The sequence below is a fragment of the Pongo pygmaeus genome, chromosome 9, assembly GCF_028885625.2.
Source record: "Pongo pygmaeus isolate AG05252 chromosome 9, NHGRI_mPonPyg2-v2.0_pri, whole genome shotgun sequence".
Taxonomy (NCBI): domain Eukaryota; kingdom Metazoa; phylum Chordata; class Mammalia; order Primates; family Hominidae; genus Pongo; species Pongo pygmaeus.
The window spans coordinates 135,988,780-136,009,634 of record NC_072382.2 but is presented as its reverse complement, the minus strand read 5'-3'; the positions used below and the strand labels follow the sequence as shown (position 1 = coordinate 136,009,634).

The 20,855-nt window shown below is 44.4% G+C and overlaps 1 protein-coding gene across 3 annotated transcripts in view; it reads left to right on the top strand.

Annotated features, from left to right (window-relative positions):
- Positions 1-20,855, top strand: part of NCAPD3 (non-SMC condensin II complex subunit D3) — a 78,687-nt gene that overhangs the window by 47,803 nt on the left and 10,029 nt on the right. For all 3 annotated transcript variants that reach the window (XM_063671635.1, XM_054441438.2, XM_063671634.1), the window contains 9 exons: positions 1,741-1,848; positions 3,986-4,100; positions 4,181-4,288; positions 5,469-5,707; positions 6,538-6,617; positions 13,879-14,016; positions 14,331-14,464; positions 14,739-14,938; positions 19,605-19,715. In XM_063671635.1, coding sequence (XP_063527705.1) covers positions 1,741-1,848; positions 3,986-4,100; positions 4,181-4,288; positions 5,469-5,707; positions 6,538-6,617; positions 13,879-14,016; positions 14,331-14,464; positions 14,739-14,938; positions 19,605-19,715 — 1,233 coding nt within the window. The remainder of the gene's footprint in view (positions 1-1,740; positions 1,849-3,985; positions 4,101-4,180; positions 4,289-5,468; positions 5,708-6,537; positions 6,618-13,878; positions 14,017-14,330; positions 14,465-14,738; positions 14,939-19,604; positions 19,716-20,855) is intronic.

Here is a 20,855-nt window from a genome sequence, read left to right as displayed (position 1 = left end):
TTGGTGGTTGACAGAGGAGCAAGGCCCTGAGATTTTCTGGAATGTTAGGATATTTTCAATCCATGTGACCCGCTTGTTTCCCCTAAACACACTGCTCCTTTTCTTTTCTCTGTAAGTGAATATCATTTATTTTACTGAGAGCAACAGATTATCCAAAGATATAGCTCAGCAGCAGTATATATGAAAGGACTGTGGTCTTTGGGCATTTTTGTTGTCTGTTTTGTGACTGTCATTAAAAAATTGATGAGATCTTGTATCAGTAGAAATAGTGTCTAGAACAAGAGGAGCAGTGGTCCTGTGTCCTGGCTGATAATTCAGTATCAGTGACAAATTTATAGAGAAGTGTTGATGAAATTGAATATAACTAGAGGAGAGCAGTTAAATAAGGGCATCACAAAGCAAGTTATGTAAGGAACTGCAGAGGGGCCTGGAGTCTTTAGCATGGCGAAGGGAAGGGTTGGGGATGGTAGGCTGCCTAGCTAAACTCAAATTTATGAAGGACTTTCAAATAAAAGAATTGGATTTATTTGGTATTCCCAGACAACCTGTCTGGACTGATGAATGGAAATTATAAATTTTGGTGAACTGCAGAGAAAACTTACTGAGGTCTGCCCAAAATGGAGGGCTTGCCCCAGAGCATGTCCCTTGTTATTGGAGGTATCCAGGAGAAGCTGGACAAGAACTTGGAACAGGCTGCCATGTGGAGAGAGTGCCAGGATTGGGTGGCCTTGTCGGCTTTCCCAGATTCTGTAATACCGAAACTTACTAGTCATAGTACCCGGGTTCTGGCCTCATCAGGATCAAGCATAAGAATTGCAGAAACTCTTTGGGTCAATGTTGTGGTCCAGGTTGTGCAATCTATTAAAATTTTAAATGCAATAGTTCTTTTAAAAGTAATAAAGGCAATAGTTTCAAGATACATTAGGGCAAGTCAGACTAGAAACACTGCTCATAGTGGTGGCTTGCCAGGCACTGGATGATGGTTAACACAGGTCCCTTCCTAAGGCACTACAGAGGAGTAGGGGAGGTGCATGCACATCAGCAGATAATTTCAACATAATGTAATCATTCCTAAAATAAAAGTCGGCATCGGGTAACATGGAAGCAAGGAGGTGGAGGCACTTAGCTCAACCTAGGTGTTTTGGAATGGTTTCCTACAGAAAATGAGGTCCAAGAATTCTAGAACGTGGTTGGGAGCTCTCTCTCTTCCTTGGCATAGAGGAACAGTCCAGTGTGCACTAGAAGTGACCCCTTGAAGTTATTGTAATCAGTAAGAGACACGGAACACTTGTCCCTAATGAATAAATTTCAGAAGAATAGCAACTCTCTTTTATGTCTTTAAAAAATGTTGATCACGGTAGTTAATTCATCATCTGTATATGGCAGCAAAACTACAGCTTATTTCTGTATTTTTGGAGGAGCACTACTATTATAGATCTCTTACAAATTACTACATGGGGTCGTTGTAAATATTTGGCCTTTTGCTCTTATAGGGCAAATGTAAAAAGAAAGATGATATATACATCGTTCTTTATAAATTCCACTTAGCCAGTACTCATGGCTAGATTGCTAAATGCATGTCATTCTGGTTTTGGACAAATTGTGGGAAAGAGGAAAGCTAGAAAGCACCCCTACAGCCTATCCATTTGAAGATCATAGTTTCTTCTGAGAACATGGTGTTTCATGGGTAGTCTGGGAGATGTGCGGGGCCCTTCAGAGATGACTTTTGACTTGCCATAGGAATTGCTGAAGCAGGTGTGTGGGGATGTACTCTCCACCTGCGAGCACCACCTCTCCAACATCGTTCTCAAGGAGAATGGAACAGGGAATATGGATGAAGATCTGTTGGTAAGCGACTGCTTTTCGTAACCATTCTTTTCGCTTCCATTTTATCAGTGAGGTTTTATTAAAGATGACTTTGTAATGTACACTTTAAATGCTTTTAACAAAAGGGCTGTCTTAGCCTAGAGCTTACTCTCTCTTTTTAGAAGATATTTTTAAATTGATAACCTATTCATTTTTTTCTTATATACTTGTTATCGGGGGGAAACTCAATGGTATACGCTTCATCTAGTTCAGTCTTATGAGAAGCCTGATTTCAGTAGGGAAGACACAGTATGTGTTGTAAGGTTGGTATAGTGAAGCTTAGAAATATAAGGTAAGAAATAATAATGTGAGTATACTGTGTTTGGTTTGTGTGTTTGCTTTTTTAGAAATTTAACATGTCTTCTGAGCTGTTTGAACATCAGACAGTAGAACTGGGGAATAGTGCTGAGCAATTGCAAAGCAATGACTGAAATAAAATGAGAGATTTGACAATTCAAAACACAGATGACCTTGGAGCCCCAAGATTGTTTTCCATGGCACCCCTGCTTTAGAAACTGTAAACAGTGCAAGAGATTCCCGTGAGCCAGGACGGGACAGTTGACTGATTTCAGTGGCTGACTGGGGACAAGATGTATGGCAGTAATTCTGGTTCCAACATCTGACTTGTCCAGTAAAGGAAATAATGAGCTGCTTTTTGATGCCATTCAGTACAGGTCATCATTTAACCAAAACGGGCCATTTTTCTCATATATTTAAATTAGTAGAGCACATCTTTTCTGTGTTCAGTTTCTGCTTGTTGGCCTGGCTCTCCTAACTCCCAGTGATCACAGACCAAGGTTAGATTTGTTAAAAGAGAAGACCATTGCGCCCGAGGCACTACTGTGCACGTGATGAGTAATACAAAGCCTCACTATGGGAGTGTGGATGCTTTAGGTAAGAGCATCAGCGAGTGTAGCACAGGCTTGGCCCAGGGTTTCTAGAGGGTCTTGCTCTTCTCATTTCTGCCCACATTAAGAAAGATGCTTACTATGGTCAGTGAGTCTTGTCCCCACCCCTCCTCCCCCAGGTTTTTTTCAACTGTTAACCGTGTCATCAAAATCTACTCTTCAGTCAAAATATATATGGAGAGGTTTTGCCCTATATACATAGTTTCATTCTTGCTTCTTTAAATAGAGCTTAAATATTTTTTTAATGAAGAGATACAGTATTTCAAGATTCTTTTAAACTCATATACTTTGTTATTGGCTTTCTTACCCTAGAATAAGCTTTTATTTGACATTTTACTATTCAGCATCATCCCTCCATTTGGGGTGTAAATAAAAAAAGAACAATATTACTTAGTTGTTAAACTGAATGTTATGAATAAACACAGTGTGGCAGCTGTGAGTAGGTTTTGGATGGGGTCTTCATAGAAAAATAATCTGGAGGGCAACTTGAAAATATGTTTCAAAATGTAAAATAGCTTTATATACTCTTTACCTTGGATTTTACTTCTGAGGAAAGACAGCAGTATCTAAGGATACACAGATGTTCACCAGAGCTAATCGAAACATTAGCAAAGCGAAACAGCATCAGTGTTCATTAATACTGGAATAGTGCAGTAAGTTATGATGACAGTCCTAGTTTTAAAATGGCTTACTTATGTAGTCATTAAACATATGTGTCATATATATTGACATGAAACGATGCCTAATATTCAAAGTAATCATTGCAGACTTCAAAATACTATACTTGGTGAAGTGTATAAGAAAAGTAAACATAAAGCCATGTGACTATAGAAATACTTCGAAAAAGTTATACACAAAAACAATAATGATGTCTCTGGGTGGTAGGGTTATAGGTAGATGTATCCCAGTTTACCCAAGATAACCCTGGCGTACACCTATTTTCACAACATAATTATTAATAGCACCCCCTTTTACTTGCAGATGTGTCTAGATTTAGGTGATAAAATTATATGCTTGCCCTAATTTTGGATGAGTTTCATTACATAGTGACTAAGTTTTTACAATAGCCATGTATTTTTATGAAACGAAAAGTAGTAACATTGTTTTAAATTTGGGGGATAAAGGAAATACTCCATTGACATGTCCTTAATCTAGCTAGAGTTCGCTTTTCTTTTGCCTTATTTTTACTGTAAAAACAATTATCTTTGTAGGTGAAGTACATTTTTACCTTAGGGGATGTAGCCCAGCTGTGTCCAGCCAGGGTGGAGAAGCGCATCTTCCTTCTGATTCAGTCCGTCCTGGCTTCATCTGCTGATGCTGACCATTGTAAGGCATTTGAAATCATACTCTGTACCATGCATGCCGTTTCAAGGTTCTGTCAGTAACTTTCTCTCCCTTCCTTGCAGTACCATCATCTCAAGGCAGCAGTGATGCCCCAGCATCTCAGCCACCCTCCCAGGTCAGAGGTTCTGTCATGCCCTCTATGATTAGAGCACATGCCATCATTACCTTAGGTAAGAAAAACGTGGGAGAATGGGGCTTGACATCAAGTTCTGTGTGTAGCTGTTGTCTTAAGTAAGCCCAGCCATGGGACCGTGTCAGGGGCTGCGGAGCCTGTCTGTGTCTGCTCTCGGCCATGTGGTTCCTAGAGGTGGCTCTGATCTGAGTGCTGAGCTCTGCATAAACCACGTGCTGGTCATGAGAGCCCTCAGACTGATAACTCCCCAAGACTCAGGTACTCTCTAGAGGGTCTAGAGGGAGCTTTTGTTTTTTAGTAGGGTTATGTTAATTTATTACAATTATACCTGTTTCTGTAATTTTTTTTCAATACCTTCACTTGACTTTAATATTCCTGTAATTTTTTTATATTCATAATGCAGCACCACAAAGTCTATTCATCAAGAACTGTGCCGGGCACTGCACTGAGTTCTGGAAATGAAGAAATAAATTTTCCATAAAAGGAAATGGTTTATTTAATACTTTCCAGAACTGGCTAGATGACTATTTACATATTTCTCCATGAACTCAAACTATTTTTAATCTTGAAAACACTGACCTCTGTGCTGGAAATTGTATTTTTTGTTTGTTTGTTTGTTTTTTTCCTTTACTGTGAGTGTATATTTCATGCTACCTAAGTTATTAATTTTTTTGTAATATTAGTTATTTTTCAAATACCTAAGAATTGCAAAACATTTCCCAGGCACAAAAGAAACATACAAACAAAACTCAGCAGCCTTTTCAACTATGAACAAGTAAGAAAGAAAGAAAGGGGACATGCATTCTTTCCTATTTACCTAGCTCAGATTTCAAATTCAGCATGGGTATTTAGCGTCTGTAGAGGATATGTATACTCAGGAGTAAAATGTTTCATCTCTCAGGCTTTGCTGATCATTTTCCAGGTAAGTGGATAACTGCGAAATTCAAATGTTGACTTTAAAAGGAAGATGATTTTATTAGTATAAAGGAACACCCCATAGTATATAACTCCTGGGGAGTTTATTTCTCCTTAGGTATTTTTATTCGAATATTCAAGATGGGTCTGTCTGCCTTTAGTTTTTTGTCGTTTGTGATTGTGGCCATGATGTTTTAACTTTGATGAAATAGAAGCCATTAGCAAGATGTATCTGGAGAAAATTTAGGAATGGAATTAGGATTTAGAATACAGTTGAGACCTCTTCCTGTCTTCTGTGCCAGGTAAGCTGTGCTTACAGCACGAGGATCTGGCAAAGAAGAGCATCCCAGCCCTGGTGCGAGAACTCGAGGTGTGTGAGGACGTGGCTGTCCGCAACAACGTCATCATTGTGATGTGCGATCTTTGCATTCGCTACACCATCATGGTGGACAAGTATATTCCCAACATCTCCATGTGTCTGAAGGATTCCGACCCATTCATCCGGAAGCAGACACTCATCTTGCTTACCAGTCTCTTGCAGGTGCGTAGGAGGGTTCAACCTGTCCTTCCCTTCACCATTGCTTCTGGTTTAAGGGAATATTTGAGTAGCATAGGAAATGTGCTTGCTTTGTAATAGAATCCAAAAATAGTTGTCTCATCTCTGGTCTGGAGTATTACTCTTCTGATGTTCAGCACAACCTTCTAAACAGTGTTACTTATGAATGTTCATTTTGGGACTTTGTTCAGACATCCTGTCAAGCAGTGAGAAGTTTCATTTTGAAAATAAGTACCATGTAGAGAAAAGCACATTCAGTAGACAAGTAGTTCTAGTTTGAATTCTGTTATTCTTTTTTAACTTGGACAAGTCCACATTTCTGAGAGCTAACTTCTCCCTTCGTAAAATGGGGATCATGGTGTTTGTGCTGGGCTCTGCGAGTCTAGTGGGATGTTTCCTTGTGCAGAAGAACGTAATGAACTATAGAGCTCTACAGAGCGTTAGATATTTTTATACACATTGAGAGCCCGTGTTTGGCCTATAATGGGGAGAGCACCTTTCACTTAGGTTGTATGTCTGTCCTGGTATGTTCTGTATGCTCATCTTTTCATGTATTACAAACTGTATTATAAATAGAGGGTGGCACCATCCCTCTAATGCCATGTGCTTTGAGTCATTTTTCTCCTGTGGTAGAACGGTGATGTTGTTCTGCACATACACTTCTCTGCACTACATTCCGACTGTTTGGAAGCGTGTGCCTGTGCGCTGAGCCAGTCTGCCGGGGACAGACCGCGTGGTGGGTGGAGCGTGGCTGGGAACAGTGAGGCTTGCCCATGATTACGCACTGTGAAACATGCCGGCTTCTCTCTGCACAGGAGGAATTTGTGAAATGGAAGGGCTCCCTGTTCTTCCGATTTGTCAGCACTCTGATCGATTCACACCCAGACATTGCCAGGTAAATCTTTTCCTCACGTCAGACGACTCAACAGTTTACCTCATTTCTGATGTATGCTGGATTTCTTTTTTTTTCAGATTGGTTTAGAGTTAAGTAGGATTTAGTGAGCTTTCGGTAGGTGCCAGGAAAATTAGCAGATTTTTAAGATGCTAAGCAATATAACCAACCTTTGTTTTGCACACAAGTTTAAAAGAAAATGGTTAGATTCATCATTGAATAATCTCAGCATTGACTGCACTTGCTGACAGTGTTTGCTGTTCCTGAAGGAGCTTGAAGAACATTATATGCTTGCTGTATTACACTGTATAGAGGAGCAGCCACTAGAAACTGTTAATTTCTAGGCAAAAAAAAAAAAAAAAAGTTAATTTTGATAAAGAGCTGAGACTTTTAAGTGCAGAAATTTTAGGGAAGAAACTAGGAATTAAGATGAAATTGCACAATGTGGAATCAAGCGTACAGATGACAAGACTCCTTGGAAATGGGCATTTCTTCAGACTGGTATGGCGTGGGGGAGTGACTTTGGCAATTATTAATTTCTATCCTTGCATCTTTTTTTTAAAGATTTTTTTCAAGGGGTTGAGAAATGGTCTGATAGAATTTGCTACCCTAGAGTTTGTTGTAACAGTAATACTTTTTAAAGCAAGTCTGCAATTGGAAAGTAGGATGTTGAATGCCATGGCAAAAGCCCCACAGCGGGGAAGAGGTCTTTATAGAGCTCATTAACTATAAATGGCTGGTAACAGTGGGTCCCTCTGGATCTAAATATAGCCACCAATAATTTACTCTGAGTTCTGTGGAAGTTTCTGCTCAGTTTTCTGTAGGTGTAATTTTCTAAGGAGGGGGAACATTTCACATAACAAACCAGTAAAACTAACATTCTACTTACTGCTGTCTAGAGCCAGAGGCAAAAAGCTAAGGCTGTCACCTTTTTTTAGATAGCTTCACACACCCTCTTACCTTTACAACGTGTCCACTGTACTGACTCTCAGGGCTTTCTACGCAGTGCGTGGCCCAGGAGAAGGTGTAATCAGACAGGCTGGGAATGCTTTCAGATGAGGCACCTGGGAGGTAAAATCAGTTACTTAACCTGCATTTCCTCATTTTTCCCCGCTGTTGTTAGCTCCTGTACGTGTATGTGAAAAAGAGCAATGATCAATGAGTAAACTGTATGTGGGATTTGTACATATGGGTGTTCAGATCATCAATCAAATGAAGAGCATAGAGATACTTTACCGTGTAGTAAGATTACCAGGGCCTCTTCTAGCATTTTAATACTTCCCCCTTAATCTTTCCCTTCTGTGTCTGCATCCTGGGTTTGTTGAAACCATGGTTCAAATGCAGACCATGATTTTCAGCTTTGAAAAGCTGATGACTACATTTGCTAACAGTAATTTAAATTAGTCTGTTCTCTGAAAATTTTCCTTTTATTTTTATTTGACGTGTAATAATTATACATATTTATGGGATAGTGATATTTTGATACATGTATAGAACACGTAATGATCAAATCGGGATAATTAGCATAACCATCACCTCAAACATTTATCATTTCTTTGTGTTGGGAACTTTCAAAATCCTCTCCCTAGCTTTTTGAAAACAGACAGTAAATTATTGTTACTATATTCACCCTACAGTGCTGTTGAGCATTTTAATATACTCCTCCTGTAATTTTATATTTGTTAACCAGCCTTTCTTTACCCTTCCCAGCCTCTAATAACCACAATTCTTCTCTGTGCTTCTATGACCCTACCTTTTTTTAACTCTTACATAATGAGTGAGAATGTGTGGTGTATATATATATATGTGTATATATATATATATATATCTTTCTGTGCCTGACTTTTGATTTTTAGGCCAAAGGCTATGCCTATCTGCTATGTTAAATACTGTTTTTTTTTGATTGCTTGTTGTTGTTGTTGTTGTTGTTTTGAGACAGGGTCTCATTCTGTTGCTCAGGCTGAAGTACAATGGTACAGTCATGGCTCCCTGCAGCCTCGACCTCCTGGGCTCAAGTGATCCTCCCACCTCGGCCTCCCAGATAACTCGGACTACAGGTGCATGCCACCATACTTGGCTAGTTTTTGTATTTTTTTGTAGAGACAGGTTTTTGCCAGGCTGATCTCAAACTCCTGGGCTCAAGCAATCTACCCACCTCGGCCTTCCAAAGTGTGGGAATTACAGGCTTGAGTTACCACACCAGGCAATACGTTTTTTCGTGTGTTTATGCTAATGCAGATCTTAGGAAGAGACTATGGTGACAGAGCCTATTGAATTTTTTATGACTTTTTTTTTCTTTGAGGTTCTTTTTGTTTGTTTGTTTGTTTTTCTTTTTTTTGAGATGGAGTCTTGTTCTGTCACCCAGGCTGGAGTGCAATGGCATGATCTCGGCTCACTGCAACCTCTGTCTCCCTGATTCAAGTGATTCTCCTGCCTCAGCCTCCCGAGTAGCTGGGACTACAGGCATGCGCCATTACACCTGGCTAATTTGAGGTTCTGGGTCTTTATTAGTGAGCCCAGCCTGTAGTCCCCCTCCACCCTAGCCCACACAAAGCAGACAGTGAGTTGGGGTCTGTGTGTGGGGTGGGAAAAGGTACCAGTGGCTCTCTTCAAGATGTGTGCACCAGCTGGACTGCAGATAGAGTCTGGACAATCTGAATGGAGGGCAGCCCCTGTGTCGGGGTCTGCCCTCCATCCAGGTTGAGTGAAGAGCCCTGTGCAGGCAGAGGCCAGGCCAGGTGGCAGGGAGCCAGGGCTGCAGCATGGTGGGGCCGCCAGGGCTGCAGCATGGTGGGGCCGCCCCAGTGCTGCTGTCCTCCAGCAGCTCAGTAGCTGGGGTGCTGCGGATGATGAGGAGTTTCTGTCTGGGTGGGCCAGGGGCAGGTAGCTCGGACAGCCCTGGGGGAAGGCTTTCTACCTCTTGCACATGGAACCAGGTCTGCTCCCCATCAGCCCCGCTCAGCAGCATATGCTCTGCGAGCCTTCATCCATCTGCGGTATCTCAAAGAGGACATCCTGGACCACACCTGTGCTGGCCCCACCATCCCCCGCCTCCCTGGGATCTGGGGCTGTGAGCACCTCCTCAGCAGCCCCCTACTGAACAGCTATGAGGCTGGGGGCCTCAGTAGTCACAGCTCCTCCACAGAGAGCTGGTCGGCCACAGGCTACATCTGGACGATGGTCACTTCTGAGGCTGGTCACGGGGGCTAGAGCTGGACCCCGCTCATTCCTGCAGCCCTACCTCCCCATCGCCCACATTCTGTAGAATGAGGCTCTGCCTTCCCCTGTAGGTCGTTGCACTGCCTGCCCGCTCTGTGTGACTTTTTTTTTTTTTTTGAGACAGGGTCTCGCTCTGTTGCCCAGGCTGGAGTGCAATGGAGCAATCAGGGCTCACTGCAGCCTCAATCTCCCAAGTTCACGTGACCCTCCCACCTCATCCTCCCAATAGTTAGCTAATTTTTTATTTTTTGTAGAGTTAGGTTCTCACTATGTTGCTCCTGAGCTCAAGCAATCTCACCTCAGCCTCCCAAAGTGCTGGGATTGGGCATGAGCCACCACCCCTGGCCTGTATGACATTTTTAATTGCTGGTATAAACCCCAAATTTGAAGGCTACAAAATTCTATGATCTGTTTCCCTGTCTGCCCGATAGATGGGGGCCTTGTAATCACAGGGTGACAGCCAAGTAATAAGCAGATTATTGTAGTTTAACTGGGCACTGCGGGCACTGCCACAGGAGTGCAGAGAGGCAGGGCCCGAAGCTCAAGGCAGGACAGGGCCTCAAATAACGGACCATTGAGACAGAAAAGGGGACAACAACAAGGATGGCCTGGTTTGGGAGAAAAGCAAGCACTGGACTGTCTGGAGGGCTTGGTGAAGCCGTGGAACAGTCGGAATGGGGTGAGGGAGTCAGGAGCTGGACCACTGGAAGGATCAGCAGGGTAGTCATCAGTGGACTCCTTGATCTCCAGTGTGGCAACGGGGTCCAGGGCGTGGCTGCACTGGTGACATTGGGTCCAGATGGGATGGTCACTGGAAGCAGTGAAGTCAGGAAAGCAGAAAGTTAGGGCATTCAGTAGCTCATCTGCCTGGGGAGTCCTGTGGGGATTTGGAATGCAGAGCAAAACTGGGAACCAGGTAGCAGAGAGCGCAAGAGGCAGATGGTGGGAGCACCACAGGGAGATGTAGGTGGAGGCGTCTTAACAGCAGCCATCCCACACTCTCTGCACTTCACTGGACCCATTTCCAGCTGTCTTCCAGTGTCAGAGCACTTTTGGCAACACACTATCTGGTCCACACGCTATGTATAGGTTTCCTGAGGGGAATGAGTTTGGTTCTGTTATTCCGCATCCCTAGAAAAGGAACATGAAACCAAGCAGACATGCCGTGAACATTTGGTGGGTGAAGGCAGGAAGGCACTGGGGGTCCAGGAAATGTGCTCCTCATCCTCTGACTGAGGGATGAAGCAGCCTCCCCTTGGGAGGGCTGAGAGAGAACTGGTGTGCTTGGAGGACAGCCGGCCTACATTTATGAAGAGGAAGCATAGGGAGAGTTGGCTGTGGAGGGTAGGGCCTGATTCACCGTGGAACCTGGAGAGCAGAGTACATGGAGGAAGGAAGCAGCAATGCAGGGATGACCAGGGTCTAGACAGACCATCACAGGCACTTGGATTTGGGGTGGTGGCCAGGGAGAACTAGGGTGTAGGAAATACTGCTTCAAGCCTCAGGTAGAATTCTGGTATAAATGGGTCTGAGCCCCGGTCCTAACCTGAGATAGACGTGTTGTAGGCCAGGTCAGGAACATGAGTTCAGCATGAACTCATGAGTCTGCCTTTATTGAGCAGACACCCTGCTTCAGAATGGCATTCAGCTCATGAAGAAATCTGAAGTCAGATTTTTGTTTCCTACTAGAGCTGAAAACAGAAGTGGACACATGGCTCTTACCTTGTGGCCTTTTGGGCTGTTTGAACATCCTGGATTTCGATTCTTAGTAAGAGAGTAATAACTTCTTTTTACAAGGCTGTAATAAGGTAATCACTCAGATTTAGCTGGTCTTCCCTTTGTGTTCCATATAATTCATGCAGCTCGTGCTGTGTGAAATCCGTAGACCGCATCCCTGAGTTGGTGGTGTGGGTATGTGTGTTCCTAGTGGTTGTCCTGAGGGCTGGGGAGAGGGTGCTGACCGAGCTCCCAGCTTACTAAGATTTCTTGAGAATCCTGGAGGTTTCCTAATCCACATACCTAGAGAGTACTGCCTCTTGTCACTCTAAAGGAATGTTCTAGGAAGCATTACTTGGAATGTTAATTTCTCCTAACTTTTCAGCAGACAAACAAGAAACAAAATAGTCCCTCTTCTCCAGTTAGGAAGCTTGCAGGATCTGTGCATCTTAATCTAATCAAGGCTGAAACTTGCCCTTTTAATAAAGTCCCAGGGAATACAGCAGCCAAGATGAGTTGTGGATATCACACATTGGCTGTGGCTTCCAGTTTCTCTTGCTAGAAAGCTCTGTGACTACATTTTCAACCCTGAGCATGTGAATCCTGGCATGGTTTTATGTTGCTATGGAATTTATTTGTATAGATGGTTCAGCGAGTTTTTCACTAGGGCTTAAACTTCACAGTATCTTGCCTGTTGGTCACCTCCACCCATGTGTATTCTTGACCTAAACTGAGTCGATTGGCATTGACATCAAGTCCAAACTCAGAGGGAACCCTCTTCTTGTGGAAGATTTGCTGATTCTATCTGGCTTTACATTTTCGTATATGTGACTTCATTTCTGAGGAGGAAGTTCACATAATGTGGAAACCACCATGCCGTAGTAGATTAACTGTAATAAAATACCACAGAAGATAAATCTTTGTTTGTTTAGTGGTTTTTTTCATTCTTGTCACAGATGGTTTACCAAAGTAACCCTTGTTTAGAAATAACTTCATCTGATGCTATGACCTTTGCCTTTCAAACATGGGTCATTAAACAACATAATTTGCACAAAATATAACTGACTACTCTTAGATCAGACAGGTGCTTCTAGTTGTCCTTAAGTGAATTTTGCCTCAAGGAATTCTCGTTATTAAATAGAGTTTTATTTATTTTGTTTTCATATTTCTAGGTCAAGCTGCTCCCTTATTTCCTAGGTGAATAGTCAAGGTGTAATTATCTACAGTGGAATTTTTGTCTGGGCTTACTTCCATCATGATTTCTCATCCACCTTCTCTGATTTTTAATTGATATGTGTGCTGTGAACACAAACTGATTTGAATTTTGGCATAAGGACCACCACTGGGGAAAGGAGAGGTCAGTCTCCTACACAGTCCCAATGCCCTCCAGAGCCAGTGTCTGCTGTTTGGACAGTCTTTGACACTGCTCCTCTCCCAAGGAGAGCTGACTGGTGCTCCTGTGTGGGTGGAAATTGCATTTGAGCTTGAAATTAAATTAAAACACTGGTCTTGACAGTGTGAATGAATCACAGTGAGCCCTGCACCATGTTAGTTTGACCCCTGAGCAAAAATCAGTGCTTTGGCATTCTGTCACCTACTATCGTGATGAACAGAAACTCTCTGGTGGCCTGTAGTCAAACAGTTTGCCTGTTTACATCTGGCATTGAAAATCTTCATTTTGGTGGGGTCCTGGTGGCATCTGTATCCCATGTGCAGCATTGTACAGATGTGTTGAGGGCATGGGTGGAAGAGAGTGCCCAGGGCTTGCTGGTGATTCCAAAGCACATTGAGTCAGTTGCTTTGCAGAGGGAACTTGTCCTCCTGATCCAAACTATGAAGCTCTTGTCATTAATCCTTATTCTTGAAAAAAGTTCCAGTTACTAAAATTGGTTTTTGTTCATAATTGTGGGCGACAAACTTGAAGTTGGGAGGTGAAGGCCAGATATCCCTTGTCTGGTGACCGTTGTCATTGTATCAGTCTTATAAGACCACTGGCCTCTAATTGCAGAAGCAGCTTTGGGGTTAAGTTGGTTGATTGCTTTCCCCACTTGAACTGCAGCTGGATAACAACACCTTGTGTCAATTTTGAGAGGAAATCTGGTGGAAAAAATATACTTACCTTGGATTAGAAAGGAAGCTGTGGAGCAAGGACAGACCAAGTAGCTGAATATCTGTTTTCTTTGGATCCGAGGGAACTGTTTATTGGGATAGATTTTGAATCCCTACGCTTATGTACAGCTCTCTTCTGCTCAGCAGAGTCCTTGGTGTATTCAGAGACTGTTGGTACATAGCAAATGGGTCTCCCTCTTTGTTTCTCTCACCTTTGCAGCTTCGGGGAGTTTTGCCTGGCTCACCTGTTACTGAAAAGGAACCCTGTCATGTTCTTCCAACACTTCATTGAATGTATTTTTCACTTTAATAACTATGAGAAGCATGAGAAATATAACAAGTTCCCCCAGTCAGAGAGGTCAGTGAAGCAGCAAAGGCTGGTCTCCTTGTATCTGGGTAAGAGCTGGGGGAATCAGGGGGAGGTTTGGCTCTTTGCATGTAGTGGTTGGACACAGACCCTGCCCCAGGTCTTTACTGTGGCTTGGCAGGATGGCGTAAGAAAATGCAGTTATGAGAATCGCTTCCTAAGGGCGTGCCTGTGATGAGCACTGGGATCTCTGTAGTGTACTTGAGTCTTTGGCGTGCAGCTTTTAGGATGCAGTTAAAATGCAGTGTTAAATCCCTTACACCCATGCCCATGAGATGCAGTAAAATTGTCCTATTCTGCCACAGAGAGAAGCGGCTGTTTTCATTGAAGGGAAAGTCAAACAAAGAGAGACGAATGAAAATCTACAAATTTCTTCTAGAGCACTTCACAGATGAACAGCGATTCAACATCACTTCCAAAATCTGCCTTAGTATTTTGGGTAAGCCCAGTGTGTGTGGGAGAAAATGTGTGTGTTTGCAAAGGAAATGCTGTGTTGATAATGACCCAGCAGTCCTCTAGTAAGGGAGACCCTGGCACTGCACGAAGACCCCTGTCATCTTGTCCTTCTCTAGCATCAGCTGTGCCCCAGACAAAACACCCTTGCAAGACCCCCTGACAGCCTCAGATGGCCCCCCAGTTGTGTGAATTACACCTCCTCTCTGGGCCAGAGCATTCCTCAGAAGCTCACGTTTTTCCCTCTCTCTGTCTCTCAGCGTGCTTTGCTGATGGCATCCTACCCTTGGACCTGGACGCCAGTGAGTTACTCTCAGACACGTTCGAGGTCCTCAGCTCAAAGGAGATCAAGCTTTTGGCAATGAGATCTAAACCAGACAAGGACCTCCTTATGGAAGAAGATGACGTGGCCTTGGCAAATGTAGTCATGCAGGAAGCTCAGAAGAAGCTCATCTCACAAGTGAGTGTGTTGCTCCCCTAAGATCATCTTCTCACAAGTGAGTGTGCCCCTCCCAAGCTCGTCTCATAAGTGAGTGTGCTGCTCCCCTAAGCTCATCTCACAAGTGTGCCCCTCCCCCAAGCTCATCTCAGAAGTGAGTCTGCTGCTCCCCCAAGCTCATCTCACAAGTGAGTGCACCCCTTCCACCAAGCTCATCTCACAAGTGAGTGCACCCCTTCCCCTAAGCTCATCTCACAAGTGAGTGTGCTTCTTCCCCTAAGCTCATTTCACAAGTGTGCCCCTTCCCCAAAGCTTATCTCACAAGTGAGTGCAGCCTTCCCCCCAAGCTCATGAGTGTGCCCCTCCACCTAAGCTCATGTCACAAGTGTGGGCAGCTCCCCCTAAGCTCATGTCACAAGTGAGTGTGCCACTTCCCTAAGTTCATCTCACAGGCGAGTGTGCAGCTCCTCCTCAGTTCATCTCACAAGTGAGCGTGCTGCTCCCCTAAGCTCGTCTCACAAGTGTGCCACTCCCCCAAGCTCATCTCATGAGTTTGCCACTCCCCTAAGCTCATCTCACAAGTGTGCCACTGCTCCAAGCTCATGTCACAAGTGAGTGTGCTGCCCTCCTAAGCTCATGTCACAAGTGAGTGTGCAGCTCCCCCTCAGCTCATCTCACAAGTGAGCGTGCTGCTCCCCTAAGCTCACCTCACAAGCATGCCACTCCCCCAAGCTCATCTCACAAGTGAGTGTGCAGCTCCCCCTCAGCTCATCTCACAAGTGAGCCTGCTGCTCCCCTAAGCTCATCTCACAAGTGAGTTCACCCCTTCCCCCAAGCTCATCTCACAAGTGAGTGTGCCCCTCCCCCAAGCTCATCTCACAAGTGTCAGCTCCCCTGAGCTCATCTCACAAGTGAGTGTGCTCCTTCCCCTAAGCTCATCTCACAAGTGTGTCCCTTCCCTGAAGCTTATCTCACAGGTGAGTGCGCCCTTCCCCCAAGCTCATCTCACAAGTGAGTGTGCCCCTCCCCCAAGCTCATCTCTAAGTTCATCTCACAAGTGAGTGCAGTCCTTCCCCTAAGCTCATCTCACAAGTGTGCCCCTTCCCCGAAGCTTATCTCACAAGTGAGTGTGCCTTTCCCCCCAAGCTCATCTTGTGAGTGTGCAGCTCCCCCAAGCTCATGTCACAAGTGAGTGTGCTGCTCCTCTTAAGTTCATGTCACAAGTGAGTGCGCCGCTTCCCTAAGTTCATCTCACAAGTGAGTGTGCAGCTCCCCCTCAGCTCATCTCACAAGTGAGCGTGCTGCTCCCCTAAGCTCATCTCACAAGTGTGCCACTCCAAGCTCATCTCACAAGTGAGTGTGCCACTCCCCTAAGCTCATCTCACGAGTGTGCAGCTCCCCCTCAGCTCATCTCACAAGTGAGCATGCTGCTCCCCTCAGCTAATCTCACAAGTGCACCTCTCCCCCTAAGCTCGTCTCGTGTGCCCCTCCCCCAAGCTCATCTCACAAGTGAGTGTGCTCCTCCCAAGCTCATCACACAAATGAGTGTGCCACTCCCCTAAGCTCATCTCAAAAGTGAGCATGCCCCTTCCCCCAAGCTCATCTCACAAGTGAGTGTGCCCCTCCCCCTAAGCTCATCTCACGAGTGTGCAGCTCACCCTAAGCTCATGTCACAAGTGAGTATGCAGCTCCCTCAAGCTAATGTCACAAGTGACTGTGCAGCTCCCCTAAGATCATTTCACAAGTGTGAAGTTCCCCTAAGTTCATTTCACAAGTGAGTGCAGCTCCCCCTAAGCTCATGTCACAATTGAGTGTGAAGCTCCCTAAACTCATGTCGCAAGTGTACAGCTCCCCTAAGCTTATTTTACAAGTGAGTGTGCAGCTCCCCTAAGCTTATTTTACAAGTCAGTGTGCAGCTCCCCCTAAGCTGTCACAAGTGAGTATGCAGCTCTCTCAAGCTCATGTCACAAGTGAGTATGCAGCTCTCTCAAGCTCATGTCACAAGTGAGTGTGCAGCTCCCCTAAGCTCATGTCACAAGTGAGTGTCCCATTCTTCCCACCATCTACTGGCTTCCCTGTTCTCCCTGGAATCCTGGTGCCATGCTCTAGTGCTGACTTCTTTCTTACTGGTGGCTTTAACTCTTGCCAGGTGGTGACAGTTCTCAAAACTGTTTCCCGCTGTAGCATTTCTCATGAGTCTGAGCTCAGGTCCCCCTGCTGCCAGGACGTGCTCCAGGTGTCTCTGACTTACTCTGTCAAAACTCACTCAGTCATCTCTTTCTGCTCTTCATCTCCTCTTTCTCCCACAGTTTATGGTGCTCTTGCAGGCTGGAGTCTGGTGCATCAGGCTGAGGCTTTTGTTGGCAGGAAGTGTAGAATTTGGATCTGAATGACTGGGGCAGAGCTTGGCTGCCGCAGGCCTCTGCAGGCCTCTGTTTTTCTCCTAGTCTAGATTGCCAATGTGTATTTCCCACCTGGCCCCTGAAGGCTTTTGAGTCCAAGGATATAGACTCTGATCATATTTTGCCACAAGATCCTGCCTGTTTTCTCTTACCAATCTATCTCTCTAGTTCTGACCTTATTTAAGCTTATCCCATTTCCATGGTTTCCTTACCACTCTTTCTGTTTCTGGTTTCTTTCTGTCACAGACCATGTACCACCTTGCTGCCAGACCAGTCTTTCTTTTTTTTTTTTTTTTGAGACAGAGTCTCTCTCTGTCACCCAGGCTGGAGTACAGTGGCACGATCTCAGCTCACTGCAAGCTCCGCCTCCCGGGTTCACGCCATTCTCCTGCCTCAGCCTCCCGAGTAGCTGGGACTACAGGCCCCTGCCATTATGCCTGGCTAATTTTTTTTTTTTTTTTTTTTTTTTTTGAGACAGAGTCTCGCACTGTTGCTGAGGCTGGAGTGCAGTGGCATGAACTCTGCTCAGTGCAAGCTCTGCCCCCCCTGGGTTCATGCCATTCTCCTGCCTCAGCCTCCCGAGTAGCTGGGACTACAGGCGCCAGCCACCACACCCGGCTAATTTTTTTGTATTTTTAGTAGAGATGGGGTTTCACAGTGTTCGCCAGGATGGTCTCGATCTCCTGACCTCGTGATCTACCTGCCTCGGCCTCCCAAAGTGCTGGGATTACAGGCGTGAGCCACCGCACCCAGCCCAGCAGTCTTTCTTAAGTACAAATTTGATCATTTTATTATATCTGAAACAGACTAAAGGCAAATTGACTGTGAGGGGTGGCAGGAAGCTTTTGGGTGATAGATGGTGAGTGGTCTGTAGTGCTGGTTATTCCATATAGACTTTTGTCAAAGCTCATGGAACTTTGTTTAAAATGGGTAAGTTTATTACATATGTTATACTTCACTAGTGAAATCTTTAAAAACTATGCTGGTTGCTTCCTATCATCTTCTGAATAAACCCTGATTCTTCTTTTTCAAGGTAAACAAGAACTTCTGGTGTGCCTTCCACCTTTCCCATACCTCCCTCCATCCTCACCTCTAACCTCTCCACTTCAAATTGCCATCTACACCTCAGTTGCAAGCTGCACCCTGCTCCTGTGCTCTTGCCTCTGGGTCTAAAGTCTGCAGCGCCCTCACCCACCCATTCTCCCTTCTCCACACATCCTCAGGATCATCCATCAGATGGCCATGCACTCCTTAGGCATCCCATCTCCATACCTAAATTCCCTAACACCCTGCCACTTAACACCTCTTCCCTTGAGACACACACTGTCTAGAAGCAGCTGGAGGGCAGGGATGCTTGGCTTCATTTTGCATCCTCAGAGGGTTAGCTCTTTGCCTGGACAGAGAAGGTGCTTGATAATACTTGTCAAGTGAATGCATGGAAGCCACTTCTTAAGACTATTCCTGAACGTAACATCTGCTCACATCTGGGTTTATTAAATTGATTATTTCTCTACCTGTTGTCCTCCTGTTTCAGGAACTCTGTTAAGACTTTTTAGAAATGAGTGGTTTACAAGGAAGAAACATATACTAGTGACTTTAAATGAGAAGGAAAAGAGTACTTTCAGCTTCAGGAGGATAAATCTTGCATATGTGGGCTACTATAGTGCTTTTTTTTTTTAATTTAAAGAGATTCACTGCAGAATATTTGTGGTTAGTGGTCATTCAAGGTAAAGTGTGAAGACTTGGTCAAATCAGGTACTATATATATCAATTCATAGTATTTTGTAGATGTGTACAGAGAGAGAGAGAGAGAGCTGGCTGTCTTCATGCTTAGCCATTTTTAGAGCATTGTCTTTTCACCAGCAGGAATACAAAGTGTCCCTCTGGGTAGCCAGAACAAACTGACTTCTGTTCCAAGGGGAGGGTGTTGAATTGAGGACTGAAGGTGGAGCAAGAGCCAAGGTCCCTCAGGGTCTTCTGTGGAGATTTGGGGCTTTTGTCAAAAGCTACTCAACATGTTTCTAATTCTTTTTCCCCATTTAGAATATATGAGTAGTATTTGTCCCCACCCTATCTTACAAAGCCTTCAGAATGTTTTGAGGTAATGCTTACAAAGTCTCCCAGAGAAAAGCAGAGGTCCTCTACATCCCCAGTATCATAATGAAAAGCAAAAATAAACTTACATAGTGTGGTAGGATGGCTCTACTCAAAAAACTAGATCAAGGAGAGGCCTTTGTCTTTCAGAAGTTCATACATCTAAAACATGTCTTTGTTTGTGTTACCAGGTTCAGAAGAGGAATTTCATAGAAAATATTATTCCAATTATCGTCTCCCTGAAGACTGTGCTGGAGAAAAATAAGATCCCAGCTTTGCGGGAACTCATGCACTATCTCAGGGTAAGGGTGGAGCCTGTGCTTTTGTGGTTGTTGTCCTCCTACCAGTTCATTACTTAGGATCTTCTGCCAGTTATGACGGTGCAGGCAATCAGTGAATGATTAGAACCCCAAATTCTGCGAACCCAACATTACGTTGGTAACTGCTGTAGAGCTGGGGTTGGCTGTGGGTTCCACCAAAGCCACTCTTTCCCTTGGATGTGCAGCCAGGGCCGTGAAGAGCCAGTCCACTGTGCCAAGCAAGTCATCCCTTGATGGAGTTCGAGTCCATCTGGAAAACTTTCCCAGCTGGGGTCAAGAACACAGTCATCTTCGTTCATGCTGCTGGGGGCGGGGTAAGGTGAAAGTGAGTCTTCGGGTTTGATTTCAGGGTGCTTACCTTTTGCACTGACTCACATTCATAAGGTCAGGAAATAACTGCCCTGCAGGAGCTGCCTTGGGAGCTGCTATCACTGGGCTGAATTCTTTGTCAAGCAAGGGGACCATGAGGAGCTCAGTCTGAGCAAACCCAGGACGTGTTGACTTGCAGGGCAGACCTAAATGGGGCCTCAGACCTTTCTGGCAAAATAGTTTACTAAGAAATAAATGCAACATAGTTTTTCTTTAATTCAGCAGTTATATTTCTGTTCACATTATGTGTTTTTCTTCCTCAAAAAAAGGTACAATTTTTTTCCAATAAAGGCCTCAATAAAAATTACATTGAATATAAATTTTCAAATAGCTTTTTATACTAGGAAGCCAAGGTAGGCAAGATAGTCTCATTGTATGATAAAAATAAAAACTTCCAAATATTCTTGTATTTATTGCCCTACTTTAGACCCTAGAAAGGAAAAAAAAAACACAAATAACAAAACAGGGCTTAGATCCTACATAGACTACTTAAGAAACATAAGACACTTAAGAAAAATAAGTCTTCCTCCCGCTTGTGGGCACACACCCAGAGGATGGCCACACGCTGCTTGTTGTCAGTAGCTTGAGGGAGTTTCTTCATTGGCCTGTGGAACCCACTCCTAGTGGCAGCTGGAAAAGTGCATGGATTCCTTCTCTTTGTTGAGACTTCCCTCCTAGTTGGAACTACAGTGTCTTCTTCTCCCTGTTACTGTTAGGTGGAATGATTCTTTCTCTTAGCAAAGTGGTCTTGCC